Source organism: Myzus persicae, unplaced genomic scaffold (genome assembly GCF_001856785.1).
Source record: "Myzus persicae strain clone G006 unplaced genomic scaffold, MPER_G0061.0, whole genome shotgun sequence".
Classification (NCBI taxonomy): domain Eukaryota; kingdom Metazoa; phylum Arthropoda; class Insecta; order Hemiptera; family Aphididae; genus Myzus; species Myzus persicae.
Window position 1 is genome coordinate 346,797 of NW_019102619.1, and position 16,966 is coordinate 363,762.

General features: G+C 27.1%; 1 protein-coding gene across 2 annotated transcripts; it reads left to right on the forward strand.

Moving 5' to 3' along the window:
- The first annotated feature begins 525 nt into the window (after positions 1 to 525).
- On the forward strand, positions 526 to 16,966 carry LOC111032675. 2 transcript variants are annotated; one of them, XM_022313091.1, is made up of 11 exons: positions 526 to 885; positions 6,846 to 7,153; positions 11,302 to 11,545; positions 11,621 to 11,889; positions 11,957 to 12,165; positions 13,010 to 13,089; positions 13,195 to 13,267; positions 13,353 to 13,492; positions 13,571 to 13,778; positions 13,847 to 14,086; positions 14,208 to 16,966. In XM_022313091.1, the coding sequence occupies exons 2-11, from the start codon at positions 7,016 to 7,018 to the stop codon at positions 16,612 to 16,614; spliced, it is 4,008 nt and encodes a 1,335-aa protein (XP_022168783.1). In that variant the 5' UTR covers positions 526 to 885; positions 6,846 to 7,015; the 3' UTR covers positions 16,615 to 16,966. The 2 variants fall into 2 exon arrangements, with proteins under 2 accessions (XP_022168783.1, XP_022168784.1); XM_022313092.1 differs by lacking the exon at positions 6,846 to 7,153 and having other exon boundaries at positions 527 to 885; positions 14,208 to 16,965.

The following is a 16,966-nucleotide window of genomic DNA, read 5'->3' on the forward strand; positions in this document are numbered from 1 at the left end:
TACTTTGGATGTTATAGGACGAACCAGGAAATATATGCATAACCTAACTCGTAAACTTCATTTAAGTAACACAAATATAGTAGCTCAAGGGACCTCCCTTCGCCCATGGGCGGATAGGTATTTTTTTTTTACCGGGATATATTTATTAGGGCCACATATACCTATCGCCTATTAAGTGACTTTTGTCAGTATAAATATTAAATATTAAAAACTGTACCACATCGTGTCATACGTTTGGTAGTGTGGTACGATTACATTTTGTCGGATTATGATGATGGTGTCAAGTCGTATGACCTTGTGTCACTATAGCATGGCTTTATGTCGGGTGATTTTTTGGCGTGCCATCGTCCCGTCCCATGTGTGATAATAATAATTATTATGATCATTTTTAACAATTCGAACAATCTACGATAACTTTTAACCTGCTTAACATGGTAACACTGGCCGGTGATATAGATTTCATACAAAACATTGTTATATCGATTATCGATGTTCACCAAGTTTGTCGATATTATTATTTACCATTTAATACTTACCGATAATATAATGTTCATGGTGTAATATGGTCAAAGATTTTACAATTTAATATTTATCATAATGATTCACGAATTCTGAATACAGTTTTCACGTATAATAATAATGTTGTGTTTTGATTGTTCGATTGCCATTTCTCATTGCACGTTATAGAAATTAAAAAATGTTTTATTTTAATGTGTAGACACCAGTCAATAAACAATCATTAAAGATTTGAGATTTTGCTTTGATGCGTGTTCCGTTTAAATGTCTCATACTCTCATAGTCGTGAGTGTAATGTCTGTAAATATAAAATTGAAACTTGAAAACTACGGTGCTTACATATTTCCAGACGATAAGTAAATTTGCGAAGTAAGTTAAACTAATTATACCTACCTATTTTATTTCAAAATTTAATCAGGGTTATTTGAGATATTGAATAGTTTGTATTACGTTTTAATACATCATTAAATTGATTTATAAATTGGTTAAAATACCTATTTACCCAAAATGTTCAGCCACTCAGTTTCAGTATAAATTGAAAATATTATTATGGAAAAATTAACATTTTACCTGATACCTAGTAAATGGCAGCATGTGACTAATGTAAAACATATCTACACAATTTTAAAAAGTTGTATTATAAAGTTATTACGTATTGTTGCTATTTCACTCTGGGTATTGGACATGTGTTCTAACACATTACAATACTTACTGTCAATATTTATGTAAATCTAATAAACATAGGTACCTAGTTTATAGTGAAAATATTCAGAAAAAGCTGTTGACTTTAGTCTATGGGTAGTAAAGTACCTACGGTCCGGTGTACAATTATATGTGTAAAATATATTTTGCGTAAAAATGTTCAAGTTAATTGACATAACTTGACCTCTGCCCCTACAGAACGTATTACAGTGTTTTGACTTTTGAAGCTACATGATATTAGTTAATTACCATTAGCAACACTGGTTAAAGTCACATAACAATCAATATGATATTATAATATCAACATAATATAAATCGTTAGTCTTATAACAGATGAACTTAAAAAGACAAATTAAATAATTAAATAAGTGTAATGAGGTATGTTTAGAGATCTCGTGTTAACATTCAAATAATGAGCTGAATTGATTTAGTTGCGGTCAATAAATCAATTATCCTTAAAAATCACCCCATATGTTATTTTGAAATTTTGTGATGACAATCTGAGATTGAATTTTACTATATTCCATGTATGTAAGACAAAGACAAATTATCAGTTAAAATAAACTATTGTGCATTATTCAATATAATTACACTTGTTTTATGCATAATGAGTATATTTTTGTGTTTATTTAATGTATTCACATATTCATTACTTTAAACCAGTGGCTTAATTTTAGTTTTCAATAGAGGGGGCTTTAAGTTTTGACCAGCTCAAATGGGTTACTTGAGAAAAGCCCTCTCGCAAGAACATATTTATGTGGATAATATGCATATCATTGTTGCACCCTTTTTAAACACTAGGTAACAAGATTATTCGAAAATTTAAGGTATAAATTAAACAGTTTATAAACTACCTCTGTAGAAGGTATTTTATAAATCAACTGTACATACAAAATAAAATCTGTAAAATATTATTTTTATTTCTTGCTTACCGGTTCTAGTTTTGTCTGTTTTTTTAAACACATTAGAAATTGTTTCCAATTTTTGAGCAATTTGCTCTAACTTTTGTTTCTGGCTCATTCTGTTTTCACCACACCATCCATTTCAATTTTTTAAGATGTTAGTTCATACTAAAAATGAATGAAAACACGCCAAAAAAATTATATTTTAATATACTAAACTGTCCAAACTAAATTCAACACAATGAAGAATAGAACACTGTACACAACAGTCACGAGTGCCAATTGGTTGTTGTTTTTAAAATTTGTATTCATTTTAGATTTTAGAAATAAAACTACATGGCATTATGATATTGATATTAATTATTATTATTGTTATATATACAACATACGACAATGAACAATATATTCCTTTTCCTTCATAAAATATATACATACCACTTTCATGAAAGTCTCCTAATTTGTCTAAATATACCTAAATATATTCCGACAATTTTTATCAAAATATTATAAAGTATACATGTTTAACTCTTATAAAATATAATAATTGTTGTGCGGCAACAACTGGGCACCAGGCCCATTGTTCATCTTTACAAAACGGGTAAATGCCTACCTTGCTGCCCCTACTCCGCCACCTAAATGACGCCAATGCTTTTGGATAAAAAGTACATAAATTCTTTTATATGGGAATTTCTGTATTTTTACTATTAAAAAACTACAAATTTGATTGAATCTGTTCTATAAGAAGTTTTCATATAATTTGTTCTTATCCCTTATGACTTGTATTTTTATTCAAATTAATTAGGTTATTTCCTATTTTATAGATACTTAGAATATAAGTTATTTTTATAGTAATAATCAATAACTGACAATTATTGTATGCAATTTATTAATACCTATACTCTGTCTCTAAAGAAAACAATCACTTTTTGTGCATTGTGAATGAATGATGCCATTGGCTCCCCGAGAACCACGTGATCATGCTAACACTAGATAGTTGATAAGGGATGCTTAGCTCTGACCCAAAATCGGATGGCCTACAGATTGTTCTCTTTTGTGACAGAGTATATATCGAATTATTTAAATTGTTTTTCTATGGTAAATTTATAGATGCTAATATAGAACTTATAGATTTTTATTTTTAATTCTGTGTAATATTCCAAATTTCATATAGATAGATGATATTTGAAAATTGGATTTTGTCTTTTGTTTGATTTATGGTAAATTATATTATATTATTTTCTGCTTTATGACACGTTTATTTTGGGATAACACTTAACAAAGATAAATATAATTTTTGGTATTTTACTAATGGTATATCTATAATTGTTGTTCTTAAACCAGAAAAATTTTTGGTTTCTTCGTTATTTATAACAAATTTTTATCAAGAATTTTGGAAAATATCAGTTATTTAATAATTAGTATTAAAGAAGTTTTGAAGATCAGCTTTACGCAAGGTAAGTAAATGGTTAACTCATCCTATTAAGTACAACATAGAGTAATACATACAATATGAAAATATGAATACATTAGAATTACTAGTGAATGTACCTATTAAAATGTAATAGATACCTACATATTTTTTAATTTATTAACGGTGTTGAATTTCAATTTGCTGAATAAGATAGTATTATTATTTTGTATATACCTAGAAAATGGTATTTTTTGTATGTTGTTTTTTTAAAAAATATTCTATAAATTAAAATGTATTTATTTATAATAAATTATCAGTACCTACCTATGATAAACAAATTATCAATATATAAGAAAAAATATTATTGGATAATATGTCTTTAGAATTAATAATTTTTTTTAATAATTTTAATTTTACATCAACCTAATATTCAACAACTTCATTATCATTGTTATTATTTTTTATTATTCTTAGATATTATTTCTACTTAAGTTCTTTTACTGAAGATTATTTTCAATCTATTTATGTATAGCATTTTTTTATTATTAAAATCTTAGGAATCTATTTGTATTAACATTAAGAGGACGTTACACAGACAATGTATACAATGTATATAAACAATTTACAATTTTAAAATGCTCATAATTTGCTTTAAAATTAAAATATAATAATACAAATTATGAAATGCTCTAGATAGATAAACTTTGCTTTAAATTTTATAATAGGGCAATTCACTTTAGATTTTAAACTAACAGAGCTAATCGTGATCTGCTGAGCGTACAATTCGGTGTGTTATGCACTTGTAAGGTGGAGACAGCAAAATATGTATGTGTAACGTCCTCTTAAGGAAATTTGATATAAGAACAAGTAATATAATTCAACTTACAATTTACTAACAGCACCTCAACATTTATTTTTATATTTAGAAATATATCAAATGCTAAAAAATAATTCTTGAAAGAGTTTTTTTGACCATTAAATATTGCTGGGAAGGCAGTAAGATAAATGATATAATACTTAGGAGAGCACTTAGTAGGTTTTTTAATTAATGGTAAAATCATTTGCTTTAGGTTTAATTTAGTGGAGCTACTGCAATTAGTTATAGGTATTTATGAATAAAGTAATTTGTGATTTAAATTTAAACTTGATGATTAAAATTGTATATAAGTTGATAATCATTAATGTAATCATATTATGTAACTATTAGTAATCAATGGATAACAAAATTAATGGTTTTTAATACAACTTCATCTATTTGTTTTCTAAATTATCAAGTTTAAAATCTAATATTGAATGAATTAATGGTCAAATTAATGTTTTATTGTTCCTAAGTCTTAGATACCAATATTGGTACTAATATTTAACTTCTCAAATTCCTAAAAAAAATCTCTATGTAGTCAGTCATACGATTGGATTTATTTTTTGTCCTTGTTTTTACTGTTCAAATTATTTAGTACATTAAAAAGTTATTTATATAGTATATTTATTCAGAGTACATGTCCATAGTTTCTTTAAATTAATTAAGTAATAGGGCTTTATCTGCAACCCAACTCTAACATTAAACACACTGATGTATGCTTGTGTTTTCAGTACAATTATCAGTTAATAAATATCATAAAATAATAAAAAATAATGGCTATTAATTTGAATTTGAATGTGACAAACGTAACGATTGCTATAGGTACTCGCATACTCGTATAATGGTTTTTTTTTTTAGTAATAAACTAATAGTTTAAAGTTTTATTAAATTTATTGTTTTTTGTGAACATTTTAATTTTTGAGAAAGACTGTAGGTGTATAGTTGTATATAATTTATTTGTAGGGTTTTTTATCCAATATATTTAATTTTTGAGTATATTTTATACTAAATTTGATTTAATATTATTTAATGCGTTTTTATATTAAATACTATTGTTTTGACAATAACAAAAGACAAAGTGACTTAAGCTTTTAAATGATACATCACCATATTTTACAACACTGAATATTTTACTAAATATCACCACTTTGGATATTAAGGAAAGGTAAGTATAATAAAGACACAGAATATTAATTTGTGTATTTATGACATATATTTTTCTAAGATATTGTGAATTTTTATTTTATATTTCTGTATCTAATAAAAAATAATAAATTGTTAAATATTTTGCGCTTGTACATTTTTGTAACCATATTTTGAAACATTTGGTTAGTTAATTTTACAATTAAAATAATATTTAAACAAATAAATCAATGCTTAAAAAAAAATCCATTTTTTATAAAAGTTTTATAAATAAGTATTAAGTCAATTCAATTGTTCCAATTCTATATAAATAAATTAACATTACATGTATTGCCTTTAAATAATATAATTTATATTATACATAGAGATTCTTTTGAATTTGTCTTGTTACATTGTTAAAACGTATCAATTAAATAATGTCTTAAACATCATATAAAATAAGTACCACTTTTCTAGGCCGTACCTGTGTGGTTAAGGGTCCCTTCCCTCTACACCCATCAATTTGTTCTGAGTACGGCCTTGTTACTTAAAATACCATTTTAAAATAATATCTACATTTAAAATGTACAATATGTTAACTATTGTCTGTTATCCGTTTGTATACGAATTACTTTATTGGATATTATTTATTCATTTTATTTTAATTATATATATATATATATATATATATGGTGATATACCTAATAATGCCCTAATTTTCTCACCTATATTTTTATAAATTTATATACACTGAAGTATTTATAACATCTTATCAAAACATATCAATTATTTTATTTGATATATTAAATACATATTTCACTGTATTAAAGTGGTTAAATATAACTTTAATTATATATTCTTCAATAGATCATTATTTTAAAAATGTTGATATTCAAACATTGGATTATTAATAACTGTTATATATTTATAAGTGCGTAACAGTGAACCACAACATTTTAAGGGTACTTTTCTATTATTTCACTCTGATTATCTTCTTATTTAAAAAATTAGTTTTCATTTATAATTATAGCTCGATCTACTTATCTTAACTTAATAGAACTAAATCCATAAAGTTCACTTTGTTCAATATTTATACAACAAAATATTTTGTTCTTGAATATCAATTGAAGATTATAAGTTTAACATTAAAAAACAGTCAACAATAACTCAAATATGATTTTTTGTTAGGTATAATATTGAAAAATGTGTGTGACCTGTCATCTTGTATGCATATGTAATAAAATAATTTCATCCACAGAAATGGATTAAATGATAAATTATAGGTGCATTTTTTATTAAATTATAAACATTAAAAAATATTATTATTTTTCAGTTGTCTAAAATCAACCACGTAAGAAACATTCTTCCATTGAAGTGACTAGAAGAGCATAATTTTTGATAAGATTTGATCTTGAGTGCAGTGATAATACTATAAAAATTTTTATTTTTGCAAGATAAATTTTGTTTTTTATCAAGTGTTTATTTTATAACTTTGCTATTTCAATGCATTATCAAAATTTTAATGATTTTGACATCGAGTCAAGTTTTCAAGAAGATGAGAATGTCGTCATTGACAAACCTTTTATTCCTGCTAGACCTCCAAAATCAGCATCTCCACCACCAGTACGTTCAACGTTTAAGGTAATAATGTTTGTTTACTTCAATTTATTTCAATCTTGTTAATTGTTCACATATTATATTGATGTATTATATTAGGTCTTTCATAAGATTACATTTTTCTATTTTACTATTATTATTTCAGAAATGTTACTTTTATAAATTTAGAACCGATTATTATTCATTATTTAAATAAATTTTATTTCGTGAATCTCTCTTAGTTATTTATTAGTTTAGATTAACTATTAAAAATTGATTTGTACAATAAATTTAATTTAATAGACTTACTATAAATAATTTTTAGTATGAAATATATTATTAATAAGCATTGTAATAATTAATAAAAATATATTATAGGTCGCTTAGATATTATATCAAAAATTTACCATGAAATTACGTACACTCTAATTTTATTTACTATACCCATTTGTTTCGCCAAATGATGATATTTTTTTCTAATAATGTACCTAATATGCTTACATATTTTTTTTATGAACCGTATGATATAAATTGAGAACTATTATACTTGTACTATGAAATATTTCTATTAAGGAAATTAACCTCACAATAACATTTTTAAGGAATTGTTTAGTTATTTCATTTATGATCTACATTAACATCAAAAAATGCTTGTCCTAAATAAATTGTTAGATAAATAATTATTCAAGTATTTAAATTCTTAAACACCATGTATTAGTCAATAATAATAAAATACAATTCAATATTAGCTGTATACAATAGATGAAATGAAGTATATTATAATATTTAAGCTATATTGGAACCAAAACCAAAAGTAAAAGTATCTATAGTATTAATATTATTGAATAATCTACTCAAACTGAAGAAATTGTTATGTTATAAGATAATATTTCTAAATTTTTTGACAACCACAAAGAGTAATATTAATAAACATTGAAAAATGCAATTAAAACATACAATTAACAAATTTTCAAGATTCAAGAATAAATGCTATTATAATTTTTTAAATTGTTATGATAGTTTTTATTTTTTTGTAATTAATTGTTTTGTTATATGTCCGTTAAATTTAATTCTTTAATGAAATATATTTATTCTAAATCATAAGTATAGTAATTATTGTATGATTTAACATTAGACCATATTATATTTATTTTCTTAAATAAGTATTATAATTTAATAATATATTTTACATCACAACCCACACAGCTTTTCTTAAATACAAAATATAAATTATTATGAATGTTACATTAATAGAATTATTTATAATTCAATATTGTATTTTATTGTCTTGGTGGACAGAAGTGATCACTTATTATTAAAGAATTATTTTTAAAATGATTTACAACTTTCAACCCAATTTTTCTTAAAATCCTTTTATAATCTTTTTCCATTTCTATTTGTATGATTACTTGTATATTGTTTTGTTTTAAAATTTCACTTTCCCATTTTATTCAACCCATGGTCATATCTTTTAGTCTAGTAATAGCATTGATGTATAGGATTATAAATCTCACCATTGTTGAAATAACTAGAGAAACTACTTATTTATGATATTATATATGTTATGATCCAAGTGAATAAATGGTCAGTTTAGTAGTTAGTATTTAGTCTAGTAAACAAAATGGAGAATATTTTATTTGTATTCACTTTTTTTTAATATTGAAACATAAAGTTTAATTTCTTAATTTTCTTTTTAAATACTATTTACAAGTATTACCATTATGGCATTTAGAGTTTCCTAAAATTCCAGCTGCTTTAATTGTGCATCTCCTTGTTTCCCATTTTGATCATGAGTGCAGGTATCATAGCTTTAGCCTCCTAGATTCAAAAACTACTTCTCTTAGTGACAACTGAATATTGGGAATTTCACCAACATTTTCAAATTTCTCTTTGCAAATGGTTAATTGATTTCTACTGTAATAATGTTGAACTTATCTTTGTTATATTTTTATATTTATTATTTAACTCGTGTTCAATTCTACAATGGCCTCCGGGCCCAACTGATTAATGAGTTTTGGAAGATATTAAGAAGTTCTTTGTTACGCTAATTTGGTGACCTTCATTTATTGGGACAATAAGTCATTCCACATTACACACTTTCATTATATCATACTTCTTAATCAATTTATAATCATTCGGGAGTTTTAATTTTTTTCCATTTCAATTCTTTTAAATATGATTTAAGTTCAATATGCAGGTGCGTATTTAGGGGGGGGGAGCAATGGGGACATTTGCCCCAGATGTCCAAATATTGATCTACTTAGGGGGCGACCGGACCCCCTGCGGTAACTCAGTGTAGTGTTGTATCAATAAATATTTTTTTTTTTGGGAAGAATTTGTGCTATGACTCGACCCTTGTGAACTTAACAGTGCAACGGTAACGGATAAGGGCTAGCTCCTAACATGGAATATAATTAATATTGTTTTAACATAACCACGGTTATAAATAAACAACCATGACTTAACCATAAAGAATTATAACTAAAAATGTGTTAAGAAAATCAAAAAAGTGGATCAATTTTTTGGTGGGGGGGGGGGGGGCGTAAAATTATGGTTGACCCAGGGCGCAAAAATTGTAAATACGCAAAGAAGTAAACTTAAATATGTACTGTTAGGTTTTTTAATGTCTAAAATATTATTTAAAAGATTCATTAATGTATTACTATTTTCCATTTTGAAAACAACATGCACAAATACACAATTATTACACAGCACTAAACAGCAGTATGTGTATTGTTGGCTATTATAAATAAGCCTGCATAGAATCCCAAGATAATAATAATAATTGTGATATAAATTGTTCAATATTTATAGACAACAAACAGCCATGCAGTTGTTTTTGAAAGTACCCACAAATTCTTGATTATCTACTTAGGTATCATAACTCGTAGAACTTAAAAAAAAGAACAACTTTAAAATAACTTTAATACTCAAATTACCTACACCAGTTTTAGCATTGTATTAAAATGACTAGCCTATATGGGAATTAAATATTTATTATTTACTTTGCCCAAGCCCCAAATATTGTAGACATTGTATACAACGTCCGCCCATTGCATCACAATGACTTACTTTTCCACTTGGACCGTAATATATATACTACTGCAATATTTTTTCTAAATACTGACTAGATTGAGATTAATATAAATTTGAATATTTTTTTTAGATTTTATTAAATCAGTCAAAATCTTGCCGTGATGTTAATAGAATTCACGCAGTGATCTTTTAACTACAAACACAATATGATAATATTGCATCAAATCGTTATATTATTTGTACACCCATTGATGACTGTAATAATTAGACCTACGTGTTTCTAAATGTCATTCCTTCATTATTCTAACAAAAACAAATTGATATACCATGTATTATATATTTATATTGATATAAATTCCCTACCAAAATATCTATATCTGTGGTCTATCTGTGATCTTTGAGTTACATTTGCCCAAAAACGACCAAAACATTATGTTTCATCAGATACTAAACAAAAATGTTATACAAGCAAATAAATTCTGTAACAATGAAATTTAACTTAATCCTCTTCGATCTTATAGACAATTTGCTGAGTTATTTATTACTTTTAATTTAGAAAGTGACTTTATTATTAGTTGTTTTTGCCTGAACCTATCCCTTTCTATGTTATTCATTACATTTCTCATATGTGTCTGACATTTAAATTATTCTTTAAAAACGTGAAAACGAGATATACATACATATTCTTATATTACCTTTAAGTATACAAACTGTACTTGTGCTATAGTTGTTGTTTAGAAAAAATATAGAATATTATATTGATATTCGAGAAAGAATTTTTATTATCGGTTGTTAACATTTTTAGTGAATTTCAAAATAAAATATTTGTATCATTATTTGATATATTAACTTTTAAAATTACTTGTTATACAAATATTTTCAAATTGTATTGCATATTGTATTTATGCTTAATTGTTTACCTGCAATTATTGAGAAAGCTCTTAGAATGCAATTGTATTTTTTTTAATAATTGTTATTTTGGTATCAATTAAATTAATTTAAGCTACCTTGTAATGCGGTGAATTTTGGTTTGACTAATGATAAAAATAAATGATTTTATAAACGTTGAAATTAAAGTGATAAAATCAAGCAGTAGCTGAATCTGTTCAGTTAATTTCTATAATAATGGTAAAAATACATATATTTAAAATTTTTAGGCGCCTACAGATTTGTCTCGAGAAGAACAGTTGTTATCTACAGTTGTTCATTTGGATAACGGTACAACCGGGTATTTAATAACTTTAAATAAAACAACGGGATCATGGTCATGTCACGCTTGTTATCCATTCAAAGTTCCGTCTTTGTCATTGCTCGAAGAACATTTAACCACCAAAATGCATTTATTAGAAATGGGAAAATCTTGTTTTCCGGCAAAAAACTTTATCAGAGCATGTTCAGAAAGTAAATATATTTTCCATACAAATTAAATAGTCCCTCATACTGTGTTATAAATATATGTGGTGTTATGCAAAATAGCTGGAATAAGTGTTGGTATGCCATCAATGGTATCGGGTGAACCAATACCACCAGGAATGGAAGATGAAGTGGATAATGTGTTGGCCCGTATTCAAGCTACATTAGATTCAATTTTTATACCATTGATAGGAATAGAATTTATTCTCGAATTATTGCCATCTGAACCAACTGAAGAACCTAGGTACATGTGTGCATTGTGTGACAAACGAGGTGATCCAAGAACTTTTCCTAATCATTTGCGAAGCTTTAATCATCACATGGCATATTTGGTAAGTACTTTATTTATAAATTGTCAACATTCATTGTAACATTAATTTTTTTCATTTTGAACCCTAGCGAAGGTATTTTAGATCATTAGCCAGTGCATTGGAAAAATTAAACAAAGTGTCTTCTAAAGGATTTCAAGAATTAGTATTCCACGTTATTGGGAAAATAGAAGAAACGTATGGTCGAATGAAACCCATAGTGGTTGATGCAAGTCTATTTGATGTATCTACTGAAAAAATAAAAATCTTAAGACAAGTAAATAATGGAAGACATATCATGTAAGTAAATTATTAATTCTTACATAATTTAGGTAATTAAGATATGTTTAACTGATTAAGGTATATTTTATAGACATAAGTAGGTACAAGTTATAAACCTTTCTAAAAATGTATACAATATTATTATGAAAAAAATTTAATTTACCATTTACTACTACTGAATAATACGTATACTCTTTCCAACTAAAGCATGTGAGTTGTGGACACTACAAGGCCCTATTCCCCTACTATGCAATCTAACTACTCCTACTGCCACTAGTTGATTTTTCATGACTGTACACAATGTGCTCTGCCAATCATGACAAATGGTCACTGTCGGCTAGTGAGAGCATAGTTAGGTGTCGTGCCAGGATGCTTAGACCAGATAAATGTTGGTCTTGCATGGCATGCTCTTTCGTTGGTTTTCAACCCTTTTAAAATTATATTTCATTGTGTTGCTGATATAGTTCAACACAAAAATAAAATGTTTAAATAAACCCTTATAATTATTTTTTCTATTATTGTTTTTATGTTATTTATAAAAGTATATTGCTATTTAGAACTCACAAATTGTGGTTTCTAGTAATTACATTTTTTATGTAATGTGTCATTACAACTTAAGAGTTGTTTTGATTACAAATTACTGCCATTAAAAATATATTGAACTTTAGATGGTACTAGAAGATTTTTACTTTTTATCATTTGCTACTCTATCATCTTTTAATGTTATCATTTACCCAACACCTTTGCAAAACATTAAAATTAAATATTGTCTGACCAACACAAAAATAATAACTGCAAGCTATGCATTTTAAAGAAAACATCTACATACATCTGTAGTACATTATGTTCATCTTTGATACAGGGAAAATCCAGAAGATCTGTGGATGTTAGATATGATAAAGCCAGAATTTGTTGAAAATCCTTCGCTGTTACAAGAAAAATGTAAGTTTTTTTATGATTACTTATCTTAATATCATTAGTTGGTCATTAGGCGTAAGTTTATTACTACAATTTTTAATGTTGCAATTTTGAATTATATATTTTAAGTTCCTTTAAAAAAAATAACGGAAAAAAATAAACGTGATGAAGAAGAAAAACAAAAGGCAATTAAAGCTGAAACGTAAGTAAAACTATATTAAACATTTGGCTCATATTTCTATTACCTTCATTAATTCATTAATATTCTAATAATTTGTACATTTTAGTTCATTTAATAAAAATCCAAGAATTGCTGTTAATAAATCCCAATTACGCCCAAAGAATGATAAAGAAGAAAGTGATTCTGATGTAGAATTCGTTGATATTAAACCAAGTACCGATTCCAAACCAAGAAAGCGTGTATCAAGTAAAGTTGTCACTTAACAATACAATGTAAAAAGTAAGATAATGATAAAAGACTAAATAAATAATTATTCATTTTCAGGTAGAGATTCTAAAGATAGAAGACGTAGATCACCACCTAGGAGACATCGCCGTTCTAGAAGTCCACTGCGTCATAAATCGCGTACAAAATCACCTGTGATGATAAGACCAAGATCTCGTTCACGTTCTCTTGGACGATCTCGTTCAAGATCTCGTTCAAGATCTCGTTCACCTTATTACAACCGTAATAATAAATACTCTAGTCATCGGTAATTTAATGCTAAAAATAAAAATAAAAATAAAAAGCATTTGTTAGCCCATATTTTTTTTGTATTAGGCGACGTTACAGAAGCAGAGAAAGAGATGAACCATACAGAAGACAAATTTCCCCTCCACCCAATGTGCATCCTATGCATACTATGTCGGGTTATGTCTCAGGACATCCACATCCTAGAATGTTTTATGCTGCACCTTATATGTCTTTCCCGAGGCCATTTATGAGGTTCCCTCCACCTAGTCGACCTAGGTTCTACTCGCCAGATATGTATTCAGCTGAATACCATACACAAAAGGAAAGGTGGGGGTTTTACTGAGATATAAATTATACTTATAATTAGCTTAATTATTATTAATTTAAATTATGCTTACAATAAAATTAATATAAATGTTCGTTTATAATAATAAGTTTTGATTTTCAGAAGTACTAGTAAAAGAAAAAGATTGATACAAGAATACGAAAAAGCTGTAGAAGAAATGAAAATCGAAATGGAAAAGAAGTTAAGTTATCATGAAAAAAACCCTGAAAATCATCCATTATATCCAGACGAATGGAAAAAGTTTTGGAATCGACGTTTTAAAGAATTGCAAATGGAGGGTAAAGATCCAAATACTTATGATTTTAAACCTGAATGGATCCTTTCATGGAGTAAACGTACACAGGAGATGCATGAGGAAGAAATTAATGAAAAGATGGAAAAATTAAAAAATAAAATACTGGGTGATATTAATATGGATAAAAGTTCTTCGGAATCGCCTTCCAGAGATTCTCCTCCTCTAAAAGGTAAAAAGTCGATAATTGATTCAAAACATAGTTGGCATAATATTCCAGTATCAGAAGTGTATGAAAGAGACTCTGATATTGTAACTAACAAATTGTCTAACGATAAAAAACCTAGAGTTGCTGGGGCATCTCCTATTAATTCAGATTCAGAGGATTCGATAAATGAAATCAATGATCATAATAAACCCAAGGAAAAAATTAAAATTGAAAATCCATTAAATGTTATTACTGTTTTGAGACAATTGAGCGTATTGGAAAGTCAATTAGGTTTATTAGCCCCTAAAATAGTTGATTTGTTGTCTAAAGGTCTTGTAATGGAAAAAATTGAACCCAAATCCTCAATTAAGCTGCTTACTCCAGACAATTGTGTCATGTTTGAGACAGTAAAGGAAAAACTCAAAGGACAACTTTTAGCAGGTGTTGTGAAAAGGAGTTTAGTAAATGCTACTATGTTCTCTATTCGCAACATTGAAAAATTGATGCAGTTAGCCCCTAAGTTTATACCAACGTCAAGCATGTTAAATTCTACAACGACATCCATACCCTCAACGCCTATACCTAAAACTGCTCCAATTATAGTGCCTGGAGTTGGCGTTATTGATAAAATGGCTATTGCTCAGCAAATAACTCAAGCATTGCTAGCACAGGGTAGAGTGGATGTGTCACAAAGTGATTTAGAAACTCTAATAAATGCTGTTGTGGGTATGGCACAGTCTGGAGATAATATTCAAGGAGCCAAGAACTTATTAGCAAACATAAATAACGGGGATATGTTGAAAACTGCTCATAAAGAAGTTGATAAGAAGGAAGAAGTTGAAAAGATAAATTTAGACCAATTATCTCAAGGTGATATAATTAACTTATTGAAAAATTTCAGAGATTTGAATACTGATGAACAAGATGGACTTATAACTTATTTAAAAAAGTTAGGAGAAGAAAAACCAGAAGAGGTGAAAAAATTGAGAAAGTACATTGATATGGGACCATCCAACTTAAAAGAAGTTACTTCTATATTTAAAGACGACGATGATGATGATGATAATTATGAACTATCAGACGTTTGTAAGGCTGTTAAGGAAAAAGTTAGTGATCAGAAAGATGGAGATGTGAACAACATGACTGTCAATTTTGAAATCACTGAAGAGCAGCAACAACTTTTAAGTAGTATAAAACATTTTTTACCAGAAATAAAATCTGATTATAGTTTGGAACCTACCAACACTCAAATGCAAACCACTCCTGACCAATCTTTTTACAAAAGTCCTAACAATGAACCTCATACCACTTCATATTCTTTAGATCCATATTCAGCTAAAAAAAATGACACTAATTATCCTTCACAGCCATCAACGTCTTCATTTATAACAGACCAACCTGAAAAATACAATGTTCCTCAAGAGAAGCCTAATAAATACAACAAACCCCAAGAACAGCCTAACAAATACAGCAAACCACAAGATCAGCTTAAAAAATACAATAAAAAGCAAGAACAACCCAGTAAATACAATATACCTCAAGAACCACCTAATAAATACAACATGATATCGCAAGAGCAACCCAGTAAATACAATATGTCCCAAGAACAACCTATTAAATACAATATGTCACAAGAGCCACCTAATATATATAATGTATCTCAAGAGCCGACTAATAAATATATGTCTCAAGACCTGCCTAATAAATACGGTGTATCTCAAGAGCCTCAATATAATATACCTCAAGAGGAACCCAATGAATATAATACCCCTCAAGAGCAATCTAATGAGTACAATATATCTCCAGAGAAACCTGATCCGTATTCAGCTAACCAAGTAGATAATTACAATGATCCTTACTCACAAAATCGGAGTAACAGTTATTACCATGGGCAACAACAGGATTCTTATAATAAATATCATCAAAATTCTTCCAGTTATTATAAAGGTAAAAATACGTATAAAACTAATAATACTTATCCCGACACATACCAAGGAACGCCTAGAGAAAATAATAGGAACAATCGATTCAATCGTGGTCAAAATAATCGATTTCAAGGCAGGCGGTAAATTGGATGTAATTTGATATTACATCAATTAATTTAATTGATAGTTTTAAAGTCCTATTAAGGTTTTATATATTCATTAAAAATGATATAATATATTACGTTTTACAAGTATTTAAATATTTTATTGTGTACAGATCGATGATTTTCTCACCATAATTTTTTAGCATTTTAACTTCTTATTTTTAATAAAAATTTTCATTATTGTATTATTTTATTTAACTAGTGTCAAAACTAAAAACATCCCCTAAAAATTATCATGTGTATCACTTTTTACTCATGTTTTGTATGATATTTAGAAATGTATATATTATACAACAAATTAAAATGCATATTAAATATGACAATATTTTTTA

Bases quoted from the DNA above. Each gene is read 5' to 3' on its own strand.
- LOC111032675 (XM_022313091.1), top strand. From the start codon at position 7,016: ATGCATTATCAAAATTTTAATGATTTTGACATCGAGTCAAGTTTTCAA. The intron at 7,154-11,301 runs GTAATAATGTTT...TAAAATTTTTAG, and splicing joins CAGTACGTTCAACGTTTAAG to GCGCCTACAGATTTGTCTCG. The intron at 13,090-13,194 runs GTAAGTTTTTTT...ATATATTTTAAG, and splicing joins TTCGCTGTTACAAGAAAAAT to TTCCTTTAAAAAAAATAACG.